General features: G+C 43.5%; 2 protein-coding genes across 9 annotated transcripts in view; one reads left to right on the forward strand and one right to left on the reverse strand.

Annotated features, from left to right (window-relative positions):
• On the reverse strand, window positions 1-18020 carry ECD (ecdysoneless cell cycle regulator). Of its 4 annotated transcripts, none has more exons than XM_032765866.2 (14): window positions 17930-18020; window positions 16898-17123; window positions 15385-15502; window positions 13817-13904; window positions 12124-12302; window positions 11156-11348; window positions 10335-10463; window positions 7864-7989; window positions 5729-5814; window positions 5531-5637; window positions 4895-5078; window positions 3293-3360; window positions 2994-3211; window positions 1-1243 (listed from the first exon to the last, which is right to left on the reverse strand). In XM_032765866.2, exons 2-14 carry the CDS (start codon window positions 17100-17102, stop codon window positions 1001-1003), a joined length of 1944 nt encoding a protein of 647 aa, XP_032621757.1. In that variant the 5' UTR covers window positions 17103-17123; window positions 17930-18020; the 3' UTR covers window positions 1-1000. The 4 variants fall into 4 exon arrangements, with proteins under 4 accessions (XP_032621757.1, XP_032621758.1, XP_032621755.1 ...); XM_032765867.2 differs by having other exon boundaries at window positions 2994-3205; window positions 17930-18019; XM_032765864.2 differs by having other exon boundaries at window positions 17586-17987.
• FAM149B1 (family with sequence similarity 149 member B1) overlaps window positions 18015-19943 on the forward strand; it is a 24452-nt gene continuing 22523 nt past the window's right edge. For 4 of the 5 annotated variants that reach the window (XM_032765869.2, XM_032765870.2, XM_075072625.1 and 1 more), the window contains exons 1-2: window positions 18015-18155; window positions 19597-19701. In XM_032765869.2, coding sequence (XP_032621760.1) covers window positions 18100-18155; window positions 19597-19701 — 161 coding nt within the window. In that variant the 5' untranslated portion in view covers window positions 18015-18099. The remainder of the gene's footprint in view (window positions 18156-19596; window positions 19702-19943) is intronic. The other variant, XM_075072627.1, reaches the window with a different exon arrangement.

Raw genomic sequence — 19943 nt, forward strand, 5'->3', positions numbered from 1 at the left:
TTGAATGTCTTCCAATTAAACTTTTATTAAAGCAAGACAGACTTGTTTAGATTGGGCCCACATACAGATACTGTTGACACAAAATCATTTTTCAGCCACCTGAGGTAGTTCAAACAAACAAAAGCCAAGTTTGGTCGTGATCTTTCTTTCAAATACAATGGTGTTGAGAAATGCTTTTTATTCTGAGGATTTCCAATACTGCCCTGAGAAAAATAAGTGGAATTTCAAAGGAAAGAAAAAGTTACAGCAACCAAGTTGTACTTTTGTATATCTTTATTTAAATAAATTAGAAAAATGCTTATAGAAAAATATATTAAAATACCCAGGCTGGTAAATCTACAATTGTCCATTATTTGAAGAAATCTGTATAGTTTTCACTACTCATCAAAACTGCTTACACTGAAGCTTTTGTACTTTAGAACCTGCATGTGTCAGTGAGTGCTTGTTGGGCAGACAGATGTTTGTGCATATCAACAGCAAAAAGCAGAAGACAGAAAAAGGTACTACTGCTTGTGTGTGATCTATTATATCCTTCTTGACATAGCAGCATTTCAAGAGGATTTGCATCTCATTCACATTTTAGCCACTAAAATAAAACAACATTTATTAATGGCTAAAAGGGCCAAAAAAGTTGTGAGTGCCAAAGAAAAAGAAAGCAAGACCTGGAGTCTTCCCAGAGTGCCAGTATCACCTAGATGACCTTTATATTGGATACACCGCTTTTATAATAGACATAGGAAATTTTCATTCAAATCAGAACAATCTTCACAATTTTTCTAAAATATATTAGGCACAAGAGAAAACTGTGCTTTATTCCCAAGGCAACTTTTTGCATTTAACAGATCAGACAATCAGGTAAGTATTTTGTACACACATCTAAAACCATGTAAAATGTATTGAAGTGTTTAGTACTGAAACCATTCACAGTGTCTGCTATACCACTGCTACTCTGCAGGATGGGAGTAGAAGCACAAACTGTCCTCTGAACCAGGATGACAGATTAATCCTTTGCCCTGCTATTAATGCATCTATGGTCTGAATTTTCAGGTAAATGCACCCCCATACTCTGTAGGATGTTAGAAGCAGGTCCTGCAAGTCCAGCTTGAGCACTATATGATTCCAGCAGGTTAGTCACTAGGTTCAGATCTACATCCACAGGTGTCAAATCAGTATCTCCTGCACCAGAATCATCTTCTAAGGCACAGTCAGCATCTCGAGACAGAGGTTCTTTAGCAGAACTTGCCTGTAGCACATACAGAGAGTAAATTTTAAAGACAAATATTTGATTACATGTAGGATCTTTATGACAATCACTGGTGGTACAGGGTGATAAGCAACCATAGTGGTAGAAGCTCCTGACTAAGACAGCAGGGAAGGCACAGACTGATCTCTGAAAATACCAGAATTACTCTTCACAATCAAGGCGGGGGAGAAAACCCCCCCACAACAAGTGAGTTAAGCAGATAGTTTAGAAGCCAAGTTAAAGTCCAGTATGTCCCACCCGCACCCAAATGCACATGGAAGGCATAGGGACTAACCCTCAAACCTTATATCCGGAAAGGGATGGGGATCTAGTAAAGAGGGTTCAGGCAGAGGAGTGGGTGTGGGGGTGCCTGGGGGCTCTACACTGGCAGAGAAGTGGGGTGTGATGTACTCGCAGAGGAGGGTGGAGGAGGAGAGGGGGTATCAGGAAGGTTGTGGGAGAAGAGGTACAGGAGGAGAGAGCTGGGGGAGGGTACAAGGGGAGAGGTGCAGGTGAAGGGAGAGTACAAGGGGAAAGGGTTTGGCGAAGGAGCGATGGGGGGAGGTACAAGTGAAGAGGCTGAGAGTGGGACTGGGGGGTGCAAGAGCTGAGAGGGGCAGGCGCTAACAGCTGCTTCCCCAGCCCCGTGCAGGCAGAGCCAAGAGGAGGGACACTGACCCCTGGTGCTCGAGCCACGGAGGTTCCCCGATGGAGCAGTATCCCCCGTTGCCCCGCTCAGAGCCGGGTTCTGCCTCTCCCTGCCCCTGGCGCTGTGGGGTCCGGGGGCAAGCAGCGCGGGGCTGAAGCGGGGGACGTGCGTGGCGGGCTGGGTCCAAGGGCAGGAGGGGACAGCTCCCGGGCAGCTCAGGCTGCCCAGCCACTCGCCCTGCCCAGCTACTCGCCCCATCAGCGCGCGAGCCGGGATCCGCAACCCCTGTCCAGCCTGGTGGTGCCCTGCACAGTCCACTTGGGCAGTGAAAGCCACGGCACCCTGGGGAGACTCAGAGCAGCAGCAGTGGCGGTAGTGCTGGGGGCAACAGGACCCCTCCTGCCTCCCGAACCCCGCTTCCGTCCCTCCCCGGCTCCTCACACACTCCGGGAGCCCCTCTTGCCGCTGCAGCCCAGGCTTGGCTCCAGGGGATGATACTCTGGCTCTCCAGAGGCAGGGCTCTGGCCAGGGTCAGCTCCCGGCTTTTTGCTGCCCCAAGCAGCCCTGGAGTTCTCTGTCCCCGGCAGGCATAGGGCCGTGGCTTCTCTCCAGCTTAAGCCACTGCCCCGCGCCTGCCATGGACTGACAACACCTGCGCCCACAGCCTGCAGCCCCGGAATTCTCTGTCCCCAGCAGGTGCAGGGCTGCAGCTTCTCTCCCCTGCTGGGCACTAGGTGGGCGCACAAATGCCCCGGTGGGCACCATGGCACCCGCGGGCACCGCGTTGGGGACCAGTGAATCAAACAAACAAACAATCTCACTATCAAAATCATCATGCAGAAGAAGTCCCAAGAGAAGGATATGGAGAAATGAAGCCAGGATTTGAAACTACTGTGGAAGCCAAAAGTTTAGCTTTTTTATATATGGAATCAGTTTAGTAATATAGCTACAGCACACATTGTTTGCACGTAGGGTATTTCTTTGGAAAGAGTTCCTGATCTCTGAGCATCTGCATCAGCTAGGTATGCTTAGATTATTATTCTACTCCCAACCTCCTCTTTCATGGAAGGAGATATATTACAAAACCCAAAGCATACATACCACTTTCCTTGGGGTGATGAAGCTTTTACCAACATTGGTGTGCATCAGTTCGCAGTCCATGTCATTCATGTATGATCTTAGACTTCCTATCATTTTGTTTGGCAATGCCTTTTCCTCTTGACCAAGGGCTTCAGAATCCAAGTCTTCATCGCTGTCCAAGAACTCAAACTGCTCCTCCTCTTCCAGATCATCTGAGTCCAGCTCTTCTGAGTCTGCGCCTATATACAAATCAAATCAATGCAATGTATATGGATGGCCAGCAAACAGAGCAGAATGTTAATAAAGAAACTAGATCTCACCTAATATTCTGTCTAAAGCATCTGTAAAAGAGTCAACATCAAAGGTGACACAGGCCTCAGCAGGTGACCTGAAATTTAAGAACAATTTACTCCATAAATCCATTCTCTTGTACATCTGGTGTGGTATCCTTGGGCAAGAACATCTGGCATCAACCATGGCAGATTTAGGAGTGAAAAGTTTGGGGTGTTGGCCTCGTGATCTAGTGGCAGTGCAATACGCTGCCATACTCAAGGGCTTAGCCCTAGGATAGCAGGTGGTGAGAGTGACATGGAAAGTCATGCACATGGAAAGCTGACATGGAGTGGGGAGGATAGTCAGAGTCTCACATTGCTCCCTTCTGGCTGAATTGTGTGCCCAACAACCGAAGGAAGACATGATCAGTATTCTTCTGGGGAGAAGGGAAGGCATGCTATGCTATGCACAGCCTTCAAGAGAATGTCTGGGACTCTGAAGACCTGCCTGGGGAAAACACCCATGGGTTTGATTTACCCAAATATGAGATCAGAATATTGTTTGAGAGAGACTCTTAGAAAAAAATAAATCAGCTCCTCTGAATGTGTCAGACATCTGCATACATGATCAAAATCAAGTTCTTACACTTTAAAGTGGGTAAAAATAAGGGGAGTGGGAACTGATGAGGCTCTAAATCTGTTAACAGATGTTCATATATAGAATTATGCTTCTAGTCTTAGTATTAATGTAGCTATTTAAAAAATTCACAACAGCCCACTCAAAATAGCCAACTCTCAAGCTCTTAAAAGTAAGGACTTGCTACAGATTCTCAACATCTATAATGCTGAAACAGAACCATCACTGCACCTTATACTTACTTGTAAGAAAGAGGTGGCTGTTAATGTTTACACTGAATATCTTGCTCAGTGTAACAAGAAACTTAGCAGCTGTGTTACTGTCAAATAAGCAAGTGAGAAAATACTGAAACACCTACAGTGAGGATTTTTTTCACTCTTTGGGCTGTTTTGGAATGCGCAGCATTTCCTTATTTTTGTTACATATAAGAAAGTAGGTGTTACATACTGATACCACACTGCTGTTCTGTACTGCTTACTTGGAATGTTTACCTTTATGAATTCTAAGATATTATGCTAATGTATTGTCTTCATCTTAAGAGGTCTGGTGCTCCCAACATAGCCCTAAGTTATAATTTTGTCTATATGCAGCCTGATTAGGGACATTTTTAGAAATTCTCTGTGGTCAGAAAAATTCACAATACACAATAAGACAATCATCCTCAGATGTATACAATCCAAAGAGCTCCAATGTTATTGACACACTATGGTGATGGGCACAAGGAACCTAAGTTAAGAAAAATGGATTCAAACATAAAACTGAAGTGAGAATTTTGGAAAATAAGACAGTGTTCAGATATTTTTTACTGGTACCAGCTCAACATGTTATAGACGTGTATATAAACTAAGAATGTAATTCGGTTTCAGGGTTCTAGTGACATTAATAAATCATTCGAGCTTAGCTATGCTGGCTTGAAAAGCTGAATCCTTACCAGAATTGCAGCATTACTAATAGGGTTACAACATAAAAGAGCAATGCACTACATACACCATGCCAGATATTTAAACAAATACCATGGAGTTTCTGCTCCTTCATGTGTTGAGACTTTATTTATAAAAGCCTTCATGCTTTCAGTGACCTCTGCCAAATCATACTTCTGATCTTCCTCATTTGAGGGAGGAATTGACTCATTTCTACCTGACGCCTCACTCAGAATCTGATCCAGATCATCTGGAGAGATCTCCAACCAACCATCATCTGAAATAACAGAAAGGGAACATATTTGTCAACCTACAAGATCACATTTGGAATACTGTCACCTTAAAATGGGGGAAGTATTGATCAGCAAGATGAATGTTAACACAATGCCTACTTATTGTAAATCACAAATACTTTATATGGAAATACTGAAATGTCTGTTAATGAGAAAAGCTATAAAAGGAGTTGGTGGAAGAGTTCACTTGACAAATACCTCTGACACCATTTTATCACTGGGCCAACAGATCAACTCGTATTTGGTGGCTTACAGAAAACAAACTGGTTGTCCAAAGTAGTAGAGTGTTCTCCACTAGCAAGACCACAAAACAGCTTGTGGCAGTCTCAGCACAAAGGCTGAAATTGAATATACATGGAGACTGAACTTCTATATCCATTTGTTATATAAATATAAAGAGCAGTGTCTAATTTCCCATGACACCACCTTCACTCACCATCCTCAGGAGGAAGACTGGCAGCTTCTTTTTCAAGTTCATCCAAATTAAAGGACAACGTCTGTAGCAAGGTCAAGATTTCTTCACCTGGACTCATAGCAACAGAGCTAAAAGAAAAAATCCCCCACATCTGTAAAATCCTATGAAATCTAATTGAACATACAGACATTAACAGTATCAGTTTACAGTAACTCTTACCTTTCAGGCTTGATAACAGACTGCTGAAAGTAATTCTCTGCCATATGCAGCTGGTCTAGGTACTTAGCAGATCCTTCCGGTTCTCCCTATTTAAAACAGGTCACCAACACTAGTGTATCAAATCCTCCCTCAACTTCCTTTTCATAGCAGTGTCCAGAGGAACTAACACTAGTAGTGAAATGAGGGTGCAGTTTCCTTGCTTAGTTATTGGTAGGGCCTTACCAAATTCACTGGCCATGAAAAATGTGTTACAGACCATGAAATCTGATCTTCTGTGTGCGTTTACCCTATACTGTACAGATTTCACAGGGTAGACCAGCGTTTCTCAAACTGTGGGGTCCTGATCCAAAAGGGAGTTGCGGGGGGATCACAAGGTTATTTTCAGGGAGACTGCAGTATTGCTACCATTACTTCTGCGCTGAGTTCAGAGCTGGGGGCCTGGAGACTGGTGGCTGTAAGCAGGCACTCAGCTCTGAAAGCAGTTACTTCACCAGCAGCAGTGTATGGGAAGGGTAGCAATGCCATACCATGCCATCCTTACTTCTGCGCTGCTTCCTTCAGAACTGGGTGGACAAAGAGTGGCAGCTGCTGACTGAGGGCCCTGCTCTGTAAGCAGCAGTGCAGAAGGGTAGCAACATCATACCATATCATCCTTACTTCTGCACTGCTGCTGGTGGCTGCTCTGCCTTCAGAGCTGGGCTCCTAGCCAGCTGCCACTGCTCTCCAGCTGCTCAGCTCTGAAGGCAGTGCTGCCACCAGCAGCAGCGCAGAAATCAGGGTAGCAGTATTGCAAACCCCCACAATAACCTTGTGGCCCCCTCCAACCCCCCTAAAAAATCCTTCTTGATGGGTCAGGACCCCTACAATTACAACACTGTGAAATTTCAGATGTAAATAGCTGAAATTGTGAAATTTATTATTTTTAAAATCCTGTAACGGTGAAAGTGACCAAAATGGGCCATGAATTTGGTAGGGCCCTAGTTATTGGTTTGCATACATTGGCTCTTTAGGAACAAATCCTACTTAGTGCAGCCTGGAGTAAACGGGAGCAATTAAGCAGTGACTGTAACAATGGTGGTTTATAGTGTTATTGTAGCAGCGTTGGTCCTAGAATACTAGGGAGACAAGGCAGGTGAGCTAAATCTATTATTGGACCAACTTCTAGTGGTGAAAGAGGCAAGTTTTTGAGATTACACAGATATTACCTCATGCACCCAGTCTCTCTAGCAACAATGATGTAAATTATACTACTTTCTCCATTTACACACAAAGCAGAGGGCAGAAAATGGGCATACATTTTGCTAATAGTAGTGCATGAATTAAAAAGAAAACATGCCAAAAAAGTGCTGTGCAGCAATATAGTTGATCTTACACACAAAGAAATCAGGAAATGCAAAGTTATGGTTCGCATAGCAGCAATCACACTGAATATATTAATATATAACAAAAAAGAGGCAGGGTTACAGCTGCTGTGAGAACCACAGATGAATTTCCTGATGTTTGCACATTTACATTTGTAAGTGTGGTGTTGCAGGAGTGTACTTCTTTTGCATTTAATAATATTTTGCAAACATACTAAAAAGGTTAGGACGTGTCAACTTAAACTATAAGCCAAGGAATGACAGGTTAGAATTAAGAGACTTTGGGGTTTTTTTTTAAATCATCAGCTGCAGGAGACCAGAGGGATTAATGTGCGTGATGTTAAATTCCAAGTGTGTGTGTAAAACAAAATCATTACAAAACTATATTCCCTATACATTTACTATTTCATATTATTGTTTTCAATATATACAAATAAAAGCACTTGCATGTAACAGCACTTGTAATTTTGGCCTCCTTCAAGTCTATCGTCTCATTCATGGTAGGTAGGAGCTTATCCCCAAATCCTACAATGTCTTTTCATTTGTAAAGACATTTTATTTTAAACTGTTTGATGGGGTGGAGGAAGGTAAGGAAAAAGAACTGTATACAGAATTTACGAGTGGTCTCTCCCATGACATGAGCTTATCTTTCATGATGAGAGGAATTATGTCCCTCAGCCGCTACCTAAAATCTGCTGTAAATTCTGACTGAAATTTGAAAGCTGGTTTTGTTTTTCCTGAGTTATACAAAAAGAGATAGAGAGAGTTCCTTACCTTGAAATAATTATTTGTCTTCAAGCTGTTGAGGAAACCAGCCCAAAACGGGGTGTTTAATACTTGCCTCTTGGAATCAGGAGAAACTGTATTGCACTTGGAGCATAATATTTCAAAGCCATGAGCCTATGTAAGAGATGCAGGAAACACAGGTTCTTAAATATTACACATTTCTTGAAGTTCACTTTAAATGACTGCACAGAGAACTCAGTAGTGGCAAGCTCCTGACTTTGTCACGAGATAAATGATTTGATGCCTGCTCCCTGGGACATGATGGCCTCGGAGTACTGCAGAGGCAGAGTTCTCAACTTCCAAAACAGCAAGGGCGTGGCCCATGACCCGGGATCCTAGAAATCCATTTTTTGCAGTGAAAAAAGTGGGGTTTTTTTTGTTTGTTTGTTTTTAAACAGAGAATCTTTAGTTCTCTACATTTTGTGGGAAACTATTTTTATATATATATAGACTGATGGGGTGGAACTACCAGCGGGCCACATAGCAGACATACAGACCAGCTACAAGTACCTTGGCGTCCCACAGTCACATGGAAACCACGATGAGGAGGCAAGATAGGAAGATGGGAGAAGCAGCGCGAGACAGAAAGGCCTAATAGTGCAGACATAATGTAACTCAGGTCTGGGATGGTACACAATCGACAGAATAGCTGAGGTGGCTGACATTCGGGAAATGCCTACAGTGGCTGGAAAAGAACTGGAACTAAACAGACAGCACGAGGCACACTCGGATCATAAGCAGCACAGGAACAGAGCACTGAGCACAAGATCACTTTTGAAGGGGTCTACCACAACTAAGAGAGGCCCAAGGTGCAGACTGATGCAAGAGGCCTAGAGACAAGCCAACACATAGTGGCAGAGTAAGGATGCAGTGCAGGAACAGCATACACTAGAATAAACGGAGCAATACACCAAGTGGCTGGTGGGCATGTCGGAGTACAGGGACACTCACAGCGTATGGCTAGCCCATCCGAGAGACCAGATGATGAGAGTCTTCTGACGCACTGAGAGGCTAGACGACAATGAGTGGGACTTAGGCAGACATTCCAAGACTGGAGTCGCAGGTGGGAACCTTAGGCCAGTTCCAGAGCATTCGACTCGGACCATAGAGCAATGAGCAGCGTGGAAGCTACACCGAGACTTAGACAAGGACGACAAGGTGGTGATAGAGAGATAGCCAAGCTAGCCAAGTGACAGCAACATCAGGGAAGGAAAGAGAATAAAGCTGGAGAAGTACAGGGCCTAAAGAGGAACTACGAGAGGATGTGGAAAGTGAAAGGCCAAAGTGGTCCCGGTGGTGGTAGGAGAGCACTCTGGCTGATGACATCACTAAGCCTGGGTGAGTGGCTCCAACAGATCCCAGGAACAACATCAGAGCTCTCTGTCCAGAAGAGTGCAGTGCTAGGAACAGCTAAGATACTGCGCAGAACCCTCAAACTCCCAGGCCTCTGGTAGAAGACCCGAGGTTGAGGAAGACACACACCACCCGTAGGGGTGAGAGGGGAATTTTTTATATATATATATATATATATATTAGTGGAACCCCGATTATCTGATCTAATTGGGACTGGGGCCAGACTGGATAATAAAAAATTCAGATAATCAGGAGAATAGGTAGAGCTTGGACTGTCAGCCCTGGGTGGCAGGTCTTTGGCTGTCACTTTAAAAATTGTAAATATATCAATAAAGCATTGTGTTCAACTGATATCTATATACACTGTGGCTAGAGAAACTAAAGTTCAGGAATTCACTTCAATCACAGAAAAAGACAGATTTTTATGGGATTTGTTTTAGTCAGAGCATTTTGGGTTTTTTATCATGGAAAAGTAGGATCCCTGCCCATGACACTCAACAGCAATCCTAACAAGTGATTAAGATGTGTTGACAGGCTTCAAGAGGAGGCCCATCTATTTCTTCTGGGCTGTAAGGACAAAGCAGATCTTTCATCTTTGTGAAAGTCTCATTTCCATTTTCCTAGAATAAGACTTAGTTTTTCAACAAAGATAACATAGTGGTAAGAATATCTGGATCTTTCTGGTACAACTTCTAGTGGAGAAGATGCACTAGTAATCAGTTATGGGTTCCTATTTTTCTAGGACAGACAAGACTCCTGCAAGAAGAGTGGAAGATTCTCTCTTTAATGACTTGGGAGAAGCATAGATGAGAACTAGATTGAGATGGGGAGAGAGTAAAGTTTAAGCAAATCCATTCCTTTTTCTCAAAGGGAAAGTACTTGGAGGAAACAGCTGTGCCCAATCTGTAAAAACAGTCCTCTACAGCTGTCTGATACTCCATCCTTTTGGGGATGTAAGTTGCTGTTTGGCTCCAAGTTCCCTCTGTAAGCAAACCAGGGGAAAATAAAGAGGCACCCCTAATGATTCAACCACCCCGAAAAATATGAACTAGAGGGGAAAACAAAAACAAAATGTAAGTGTAGGAGACATGTAAAAAAGACATTACCAGTTTCATGCCTAGCTCATGTGCTTTGTATTGATGGTGTACAGGGGAAGGCAATATATATCCACTGCGTCTGTCTGGAACAAACTTCTGCTGCATTAATTGTGCATATAAACATTTAGTGAACGTGACCTGGAAATACCAAAATTAAAAATAAATATACATATTGTAGCATGATTTTCTAGAAGAGATACCAACTTAAATAAAAAGCCATACTTTTGTCTGAATTTTATTTTATACCTGCAGTTGTTAAAAGTAACACTTACAATGTTACTTAAAGATTGGTGATTTGCCCCCCATTTTTATGTCACAATTCCAATATCCTCCTTCTGGGAGCTGGATGACTTCAGTGAGGCCTTATTGTATAAATAAAGTCAGCAGGTGGCTGCTGAGAGGCCTCACTCTGGTGAAGAATGGGGTTGGGAGCAATGGAAGGAAGAAAAAGAGTGGCAAAGATCCATCCACCCCGCACAGTAAGGTTTGAAAAAGGAGTTTCCCCTAGTTATTGGGGCAGAAGGAGAAAGAAAGCATACATAAAAGGAACGTAGACTTTTTCTAATTTTAGGGTTGTTTTGGGGAAGGGTGGCACAAAACTTTTTGGAGTCTATAATCATCTAGTTCCCGTTACTGTTTGACGCTATAGTGGTAAGACACAACATTCCTAAAGCAAACAGTAATTCATGACTGCCCTCAAGAAAAATTAATTAGCAAACATATTGTTTTAAAATTGAAACCCATACATTTCCTAACATGACTACAGAACAAACAGTATATCCATCAATCAAGCAGTCAGCAGAATGGCAACAAGTTACAGGCAGACTTACTGAAGTCATTACACGTGTTTTGGGCAAGAAAGTTTTGAAAGGGCGACATGCTTGTAAGTCAATGGAATCTCGCAGATAAAAGGCCTGGACTGCTGCAGCTACCAGTGCAGGGCGATGCTTCAGCACTACCACAATGCCTGCTGGAAGGTAACAGTGGGCTTGGTGAAAGGAGGCCTGGACTTTCTCAGGATATCTGTGGCAGACAAAATAAAAAAAATACTAAAGACATGACCAGCCATTTAATATAGGTCTGTTTCCTCTTTCATTTAATATCAGAATGTACATTAAGCCAGACTATTCAAATACTCTGAAATCAAATTAGAATACTAGTGAATAATGTTTCTGCAATGTTTCTACAAGAAACTTGCATAGCCAAGCTTTTTTGCAAAGATCAATGAAATCCTACTCCCCACCCCCCGTCTTGGGGAAATGCAACATTTTGAACTAACCTAACAGGCTAGCTGTATAACTTCTTGGTAATAAGCAGAGAAGTCAAATTACAGTCATTTTCCTTAGCTTTTGTGAAGGAATTTCTACCACCAATCCAGTGATCCTTACTGACCATTCCTGAACGCAAGTTGATGATCTGAAGGACATTATACTTCTGTTTCTCAGCTGAGAGCCCAGACACACACTTTTATGGAAAGGCCCAAATTGCTGTCAGCCTTCCTAGAAGTCATGAATGAAGAAATGTTGTCCTTTTGTAAAAGACTGGCATTTAGCCCTGACCCACTGAGGTGTCAATGCTGAGATCAGAATATAGTGTACAGGCCTAGCATTGTTAGGGTCCCCACCATAAGAATGCCAAAAAAATTAGCACAGATTTGTCAGGATAGGAGTAACCGCATCATAGTTAACAGGAAAATGGTTTAGATATCATAGATACTCAGATACGGGAGGTAAGTTCCTTAGACAGCTCAGTATCAGAACATTCTGGTAAAGAATATCAGAAAACATAATCCACATACCCACTGATGCGTTTATATACTGCAGCTCTAACAGATTTTGTGGCCAGGAAGTCATCTGGGTGTGCAGACAATAGCATTAATGCCTGCAGGATTGTTGGACTGGTGGCAGGTAGCCAAGGCTCCTCTCCAGGAGTCTTTGGCTGTGGGATGATGCACAATTCTCCTTGGTGGAAAAAAACCTGACAAAATGTAACATGTTCATTAGGCAAAATTTTGCTAGTGTTCCATACTGGTCTTAAATTAATGAATGACTGGTGAATTTATACAGTTACAAAAACATTCTCCATGTGAAGGGATGGTTAGAGAGGATCAAAATGGCACATCAGAAGGAACATCCACATTCATACACACATTAACGAATTTATCTACTAGGTGGACTTTTTTGCATTTATCCAAACTACAGAGAACACATTGGAAATTAGAGGAGTATGAGAAGAGAACTGAGCAGAAGTTGAGGAAAGGGAGGAGTATGAGAAGAGAAGCAGAAGTTGAGGAAAGGGGGTAATTATTCAGAGAGCCTCATTGGGTGCAGTGACTCAATCATTGATTCAGAACAATTCTGACGGCAACAGGTCCAGTCAAATGAATTTTTAATTTATTTCAGTTTCTTTAACAGCACAAATGGTCTTCTGTCAGAGGTTTCCTCACTTAGAAAAAGGAGGCAGGGAGGCTTAGGATCAAATCTCAGTACTGATACTGCCCAGCTGTGTAACTGCTCTGTGTCTCAGTTTCCCCATCTGATGAACAGAGAACACTTCTCTCTCCTTGCTGAACATCTGCAAAGCACTTTTGATCTCCTTGTAAAGAAGCTAAAATAGCTCTATATATCCAGAGAAGGTTGCATGTTTTTTTTTGTTTGTGGGTTGGTTTGGTTTTGTTTTTTTCCCAAATAAAGAGCATTCGGGAGAAGAAACAGCCCTGCCAATAAGTATCATTCCATCTTGTCATTTAAACTAATTGCTGCCAAGACACTCACTTATATTTACTGATTATATAATATCAGTAATGCCACACACAGGCTACATCAGTATTTATACTGTTTTATGTAATATTGGTATTATGTACCCAGAAGTTCAGGTAACTTTAAAGGTAAAATGGAAATTTTAAGCATGATATGTGTGTGAGAACCATTTTGTGAGGAACAAGTATGCTGGGTAATCACACTTGTTTAACTACTAGAGAATATTTCTTACAAACAAATTTTTATGACATGTATAGGTTATGAATCTGGCTTTCTTCTTATTTGCAACTTCTGATACACCAAGTGTAGATCAATTACGTCATAACTATCAGAATTCACAAACATCCTACAGCAGTTTCCTAGAGAACATCATTCAAATGAATGGGATGTTAGAACACATATTATGTTCAACTGCACTGGATGTGTTCAGCTGCTACGCCTGTACTATGTTTTCGTGGTAACCATAGTTATTAAAAAACAGAAGAGAAGAAGGCTAGACTGTGGTCAAACAGATCAAGCAGCTGATCACAAGACTCTCTTTCAGTCCAGAGATGCCTTTACTAACAATGTGTCAAGTGTGGATTTGCGATGGAGGTAGGAGAATAAGACGGGTCAACTAATTTCATTTGTAGCTTAAATGGGATTTGATTTTAAGTCTGCAGGGGTAAAAGAATACTGCAATGAACTCAATACATCGAGTCACCTGCCCACTTGCATGACAATTTCACCTACCCGATTGGCACTATTTTCAGGTGTTAACCACTTTGGGAGGAAGTCAGCTGCTTCTATCAGCAGGAACTCACCATCATTGTCATCAACCCTAACCAAATAGAAAATCAGTGTCATATTAAACAAGGCCCTGTATAGCACAATGATAAATAATTATCAGTTATTGTTTCAGTGAAAGGAGGCTTCATCACTTAAAAAAAACAAACAAACCACATTCATTGTTAAAGATTTTTTTCCCCTCTTAATCCTCTAAAACAAGACAGAAATATACCATTACATGGTTAAAGGTTTCAGCTGCCTGCTCCTTTTAGGAAAGGCATTTCCCCTTTTACTTGGTAGCTGCCTTAAATAGGGTTTCCAGAATTTTTTCTTTTTTTGCATGTTCCTATATGGAAGTCACCTAATGTTTCCTCCACTTGAAGGAGTTCTTTCACCGATAGTAAGTTAAGAAGTCTGCAAAATTTGTAGTCACATTTGTATTATGAACAAGAATAGGACTCATTTCTTTGAGCCATGTATTAGGAAAACATTGGAAACATGCAATATGCTCAAGAACAGTTTATATAGAAACACAATTAAGAACAAGACTGGGGGAGTATTATTTCTACACACAGATGCTACAATGTCACGCATCAACCACATTGTATTCTGGTCACCCTAAAAGGCACTTTTATTTCATCTATCCTAGAGGAGAGTAAAATTTAAAATTAAGATTATGTTGTTATATAGTAATCTTAAAATTCAAATTACAGAGAGTCATATTCTTCCTCAGGCCCTGGTACACCAAAGCACTTAAGCACATGCTTAACTAAGTTGAAAGGGACTATGCATGTGCTTAAAATTAAGCACATGATTACACACGTTGCTGAACTGGGCCCTCAATAACAGTCTATAGAAAGACCAGCAAAAGAGACAAATTACTTGTGTACTTTTCTGAACATACAAACAATGGGCAACTAAACTGCTAATCTCTTTTCCCTTACTTTCTCCTATATAACAAGAAACCATTAGTACAAAGCCACAACAGTGAATTCTATTTTCAATAAATACTTCACAAACTCAGATGTCTGACATGAACATTACAGACCTAGATCGGTATAAGTATGTTGCTCCAGGGTGTAAAAAATCCACACCCGAGTGACGTAGTTATATTGACCTAACTCCCCATGTAGACAGTGTTATGTTGATAACGAGTTTCTCCCATTGACATAATCCACCTTCTCGAGGTGGTAGCTAACTATGGCAACAGGAAAAGCTCTCCCATCAGCATAGGAGCGTCTTCACTTAAGCACTGCAGCTGCACCGATGCAGCGTTTTAAGCGTAGACCTGGGATCTAGCCTGCATGAACTAAAGTAAACAGTAAGACTCCAGTTAACACTTTCAAGCTGTTTTAGAAGGAAAAGTTATTTGTCTTTTGTTTTCCCCATCTTGACAACAGAAAAGTGTTTTTGAAAAGGCAATCCAATATTATCCTGGTGAGGTTTAGAGTACAGCAATAGCTGTCACTGAAGGAGCATAAAAAGTCTTTAATTTACAGTTTCACAAAACGCTGAAAATGTGTTAGAGGTACCTTGCTACTAATTCTGGAAACTTCTTCGTTACTTGCTGTATGAGGTACACAATAAACCATTCATCTTCAATGTTATCCCCAAATTTAGTCACACCACCAATATGTGCAGGGATATCTCCTGGGAGGAGGGATTAAAAAAAGAATTCAAGACAGAAGTTAAGCAGTATGATTTCTATTAATGATCTGCAAAATATAGTCAATCTATTCACTAGGTATCAGAGGGGGAGCCATGTTAGTCTGTATCCACAAAAACAATGAGGAGTCCTGTGGCACCTTAAAGACTAATGCCCAAATAAATCTGTTAGTATTTAAGATGCCACCGGACTCCTCTTTGTTTCCATCTATTCACTATGTCAGCGGTTCTCAAACTTTAGCAAGCCGAGGACCCCCATTTTGATTTATAATTTTTCAGGGACCCCCCAAGCTCCCCCCGCCCTGCTCCAGCCCCAGGCCCTGCCCCGATTCTACCTCTTCCCCCCAGGCCCTCCGCCGCTCACTCCATCGCCACTCCCTCCGTTACTCGCTTTCCCCTACCCTCACTCAGTTTCACCAGGCTGGGGCAGGAGGAGATGCGGGGTGCAGGCTCTGGGTGGAAGTTTGGGTATAGGAGGGGGTGTGGGCTCTGGGAAGGAGGTTGGGTGTAGGCTTTGGGCTAGGGTGTGGGAGGGGGTGAGGGTTGTGGACTCTGGTTAGGCAGCGCTTACCTCGGGCATCTCCTGAAAGTTACCAGAACACATCTCTCTGGCAGCAATTCCTAGGTGGGGTGGCCAAAGGGGTCTCCAAGCGCCGACCCTGCCCACAAGCACTGCCCCCACAGCTCTCATTGGCCACAGTTCCCAGCCAATGAGAGCTGCGGAGTCAGAGCTTGGGGTGGGGCAGCATGCAGAGACCCCCGCCGGGGTTGCAGGGACATGCTGACCACTTCCAGGAGCAGCGCAGAGCCAGGGAACTTGTTTTAGCTCCACTGGACTTTTAGCACCTAAAATCTCCTGCATTGACTTCAGTAGGCTCCAGGAGATAGAGGGAGGAAGAGGAGTTGATCAGCAGGGTCTGTGGCCCCCCAGACTATTCTTGGGGACCCCAATTTGAGAAATGCTGCACTACATAGTATAACTGGAGGTGGGGAGAAATGGGACAGAACATGCCTCAGTAGTTGAAAAGCTGAATGTTTTGTGCTAGTAGTGATGTTAACAGCAATATCAAACAGAAAGAAAGCAAGATAAACAGCAGGCAACCTTAGCGATAACTGCAGTACCAATACAACAAAATATGGAGAATGATTTGCAACTTTTCACTTAAGGAAAGGGGTTAAACTAACAATACTATAAAAAAACTAAGTTTTCAGTGAACAAACTCATAACAGTTTCAGTTTCTCCTCCTCTCGGTCCCAAAAAGATATACAGTCACCACTCAGTAATACCACCAGCATATTTTATTTTCATGATAGTAGACAGTCACTAAGCAGGCAGAAATCGAACCCTATACCAGATGAAAACAAATGCAGTAGTTTTACCTTTAGGAGGTTTGTATTTGAGATTAAAAGGTTGATTTTGCCAGATATAAGAAACTAATATTGGTGCAAACTGGACCAATATCCTCTCAATGTACTGCTGAAGAACTTCTCTGTGTTGGTCTGGGTCACCTTGTTCACAAGGTATCAGAAAAAGTTGGTACTGCACTGCATCGTCTACAGTTGCCAATCTCAGCTCCCCTTCCATTCTGAACTTTTATAAAGTGACCTTCAAAAAACAAACCAAAGAGTTAAATCATTCAAAAGCAGTAAATATTAAGTAACCCATCCTCCAAAATGATATAATCAGCCATATTATCAATTCAAAACATTCCTGACATGTTGCCCCAGCCAGTTACATCTGATAAAAAAACTCTTTATTTACTCTATGGAGCAAACCAATTCTACAGCAGAGAGAAACCTTAAAAGTTGTCCCAAAAGATGTATAAATAGGAGAACTCAGCCCTATTTCAGACACTTTGTATTAGAGTGACCAGATGTCCCAATTTTATAGGGACAGTCCCGATTTTGGGGGCTTTTTCTTGTATAGGCTCCTAGTACCCCCCAACTCCTGTCCCGATTTTTCACACTTGCTGTCTGGTCACCCTACTCTGTATCCAGAGCCATGCCCACAGGTGCCACAGCCACACATCAGAGTCATCCCCGAAAGAGACACTGGCCAGTCACCAACCTCCACCCCCACGCGGCCACCATCACAGCCACAGAAAGGAGCGGCCCCCGCTGCCCTTCTCCGTGCAGAGCTAATGCCTCGCGGCCTCTTCTCCGCAAACTGCACCAGCCACTTCCAACACCCCCGCGACTACTGCGCCCAGCCCGGGACACCCGGACCCGACCAACGGCAGCGGCTTCCCGAGGAGCTGCGGGCGCAGAGCGCCTGGCGAGGGCCCCGGCGCGAGAGTGCGGCAGTTAGACCGCCCGGCCCGGCGCCCCCAGAGGAGTGCGGGCGGCCCTAGGCCAGCCCGCCACACGACGCCGCAGAACGTGGGAAGACCGATCGCGGAGGGCCCCACGCACCAAGGACTCGGCCCGCCGCAGCCTGCGCGCGCACCCCTCACCAGCCGGCGCGCTCCCTGCTGCGCCAGTCGTCACCGCGCGTCCGCAGCAGCCCCACTTCCGCTCGGGGGCGGGGCGTCGTCATGGCGGCCGGAGGCCGAGCCAGGCGGCCGGAGAAGCCGCGATGAGGGATGAGGATGATCTCGCGATACACGCGGAAGCCGGTGCCCCGCGACGCGCTGGAGATGTGAGTGTCCCCCTTGCTGCAGCCCTTGCAGCCGGGGTAGGGCCAGCCCTGGTCCGCACGCGGGAGGTTTGGCGGTAACAGGCCCAACGGCCGAGCCCTCACTGCTCCCCACTCTGACAGCAGTACTCTCCCAACCTGACAGCCGCACCCCCACACAGGGCCTGCCCCCCAGCATGACAGCAACAACTCTCTCATAGGGCCCGAGCCCCCTCCCCCGGCCTGACAGCAGCTCCTCGCACGGGTCCAGCCCCTCACCCCCGGCCTGACTGCAGCACAGGCCCCAGGATCCCTTCCCGCCTCATAACATAAGTTTGGGTTTTAAGTAAAACATCAAATATTGCGAGAATTGTAATCAAGTTGCCAGAGTTGACTACATTGGGTGTATTTCACAGGAGCTGCTCTAAGAATGGCTAGACCAGGGGTGGCCAACCTGAGCCTGAGAAGGAGCCAGAATTTACCAATGTACATTGCCAAAAAGCCACAGTAATATGTCAGCAGTTCCCTCCGCTCCCAGGGCCTCCTCACATCTCCAGATGAGCTGTTCGTGGTGCGCAGGAGGCTCGTAAGGGGGGGTGGAACGCCTTGGCAGGCTCAGGGGAGGGGGCGGAAAGGGGTGGAGTGGGGGCACAGCCAGAGGTTGAGCAGTGAGCACCCCCTGGCACATTGGAAAGTTGGCACCTGTAGCTCCAGCCCTGGAGTCGGTGCCTATACAAGGAGCCGCATATTAACTTCTGAAGAGCTGCATGTGCCACTGGAGCCACAGGTTAGCCACCCCTGAGCTAGAGCTATCAGTCTTTGATTCTTTGGGAGTGACAGTAGTTCAGTAAACAGAAATCTGCAACATAACTCAGAGCCATATTTGCCCTTGAGATTGTGTTGCAGCTCCATCTTAATCTAAGTTTCTTTGAAGCATAGAAAATGATAGCTAAAATAAAGTGTGAAGGAACCTGTCCAATCTCTGTGTTTTTTTAAAAGGTTTGTTAAAATCTAAATAATATTGTGGAAGCAGTAGTGGTGGGTACAGTATCCAAACAAAATAAATACAACTATTATATTGTTTATGATCAGTGTTGTCATATATTTATGTTATTCTAAAAACATTAATTTGATGAATTATGGCCTAAGAAGCTTAGTTTAAAGGGAAACAGTGGATCCTAAACTAAAATCTTTTATCTCAAACTTCAATTCTGGAGTCAATTTGTATGTTTAAAGTCTAAGACTTTGATGACAATAGCGATTTGTAATGGAATACTGGTAGATATTTAATATAGTGGCACTAATCCTCTAAGCATATAAAGACAGTTTAGGTGTGCATGTTATTGTTTCCTTTAAAATCAGCAAAAACCTCTAATGCCCTGGAACTCTGCAGAAGTTTTGAGTTGTGGGGTTTATTCTCAGAACTAATGCCAAATTGAGCTTATTTATTTTATGTTTCTTTTAGCCATGGACTTGCAAAACATGCTTTAGAGCATCATCCCCTGGCAGAGCCACTAGATGATATTTACACAGCCACTCCGGCCACTGAAAGCTATGAAGAATTCTTGAGGTATCTGGATTAATAAAATATTTTTGTCAGGAGACCCAGAGAAACAGACAACTTTTGTGTTCTTTCTGCATTATAAAGATATCACAGCGACACAGTCTATAATATTAGGTGGTATATTTGTTGATTCACAATGGCATGAATCCACAGTATAATTACGCTACTAATGCTCGATTCCCAGAGATAATACAATATAGACCTCAGAGATCTGCACTTGCACAGGTTGCCAGTGAAATTAATGGAAC

Source organism: Chelonoidis abingdonii, chromosome 15 (genome assembly GCF_003597395.2).
Source record: "Chelonoidis abingdonii isolate Lonesome George chromosome 15, CheloAbing_2.0, whole genome shotgun sequence".
NCBI classification, from domain to species: Eukaryota; Metazoa; Chordata; order Testudines; family Testudinidae; genus Chelonoidis; species Chelonoidis abingdonii.

Excerpts from the sequence above, each read along its gene's own strand:
- ECD (XM_032765866.2), bottom strand. The coding sequence starts at position 17,102 with ATGGAAGGGGAGCTGAGATTGGCAACTGTAGACGATGCAGTGCAGTAC. Across the intron at positions 15,503-16,897 it reads CAAATACAAACCTCCTAAAG|GAGATATCCCTGCACATATT; the intron begins GTAAAACTACTG and ends CCCTCCTCCCAG. Across the intron at positions 1,244-2,993 it reads TCATCACCCCAAGGAAAGTG|GCAAGTTCTGCTAAAGAACC; the intron begins GTATGTATGCTT and ends TATGTGCTACAG.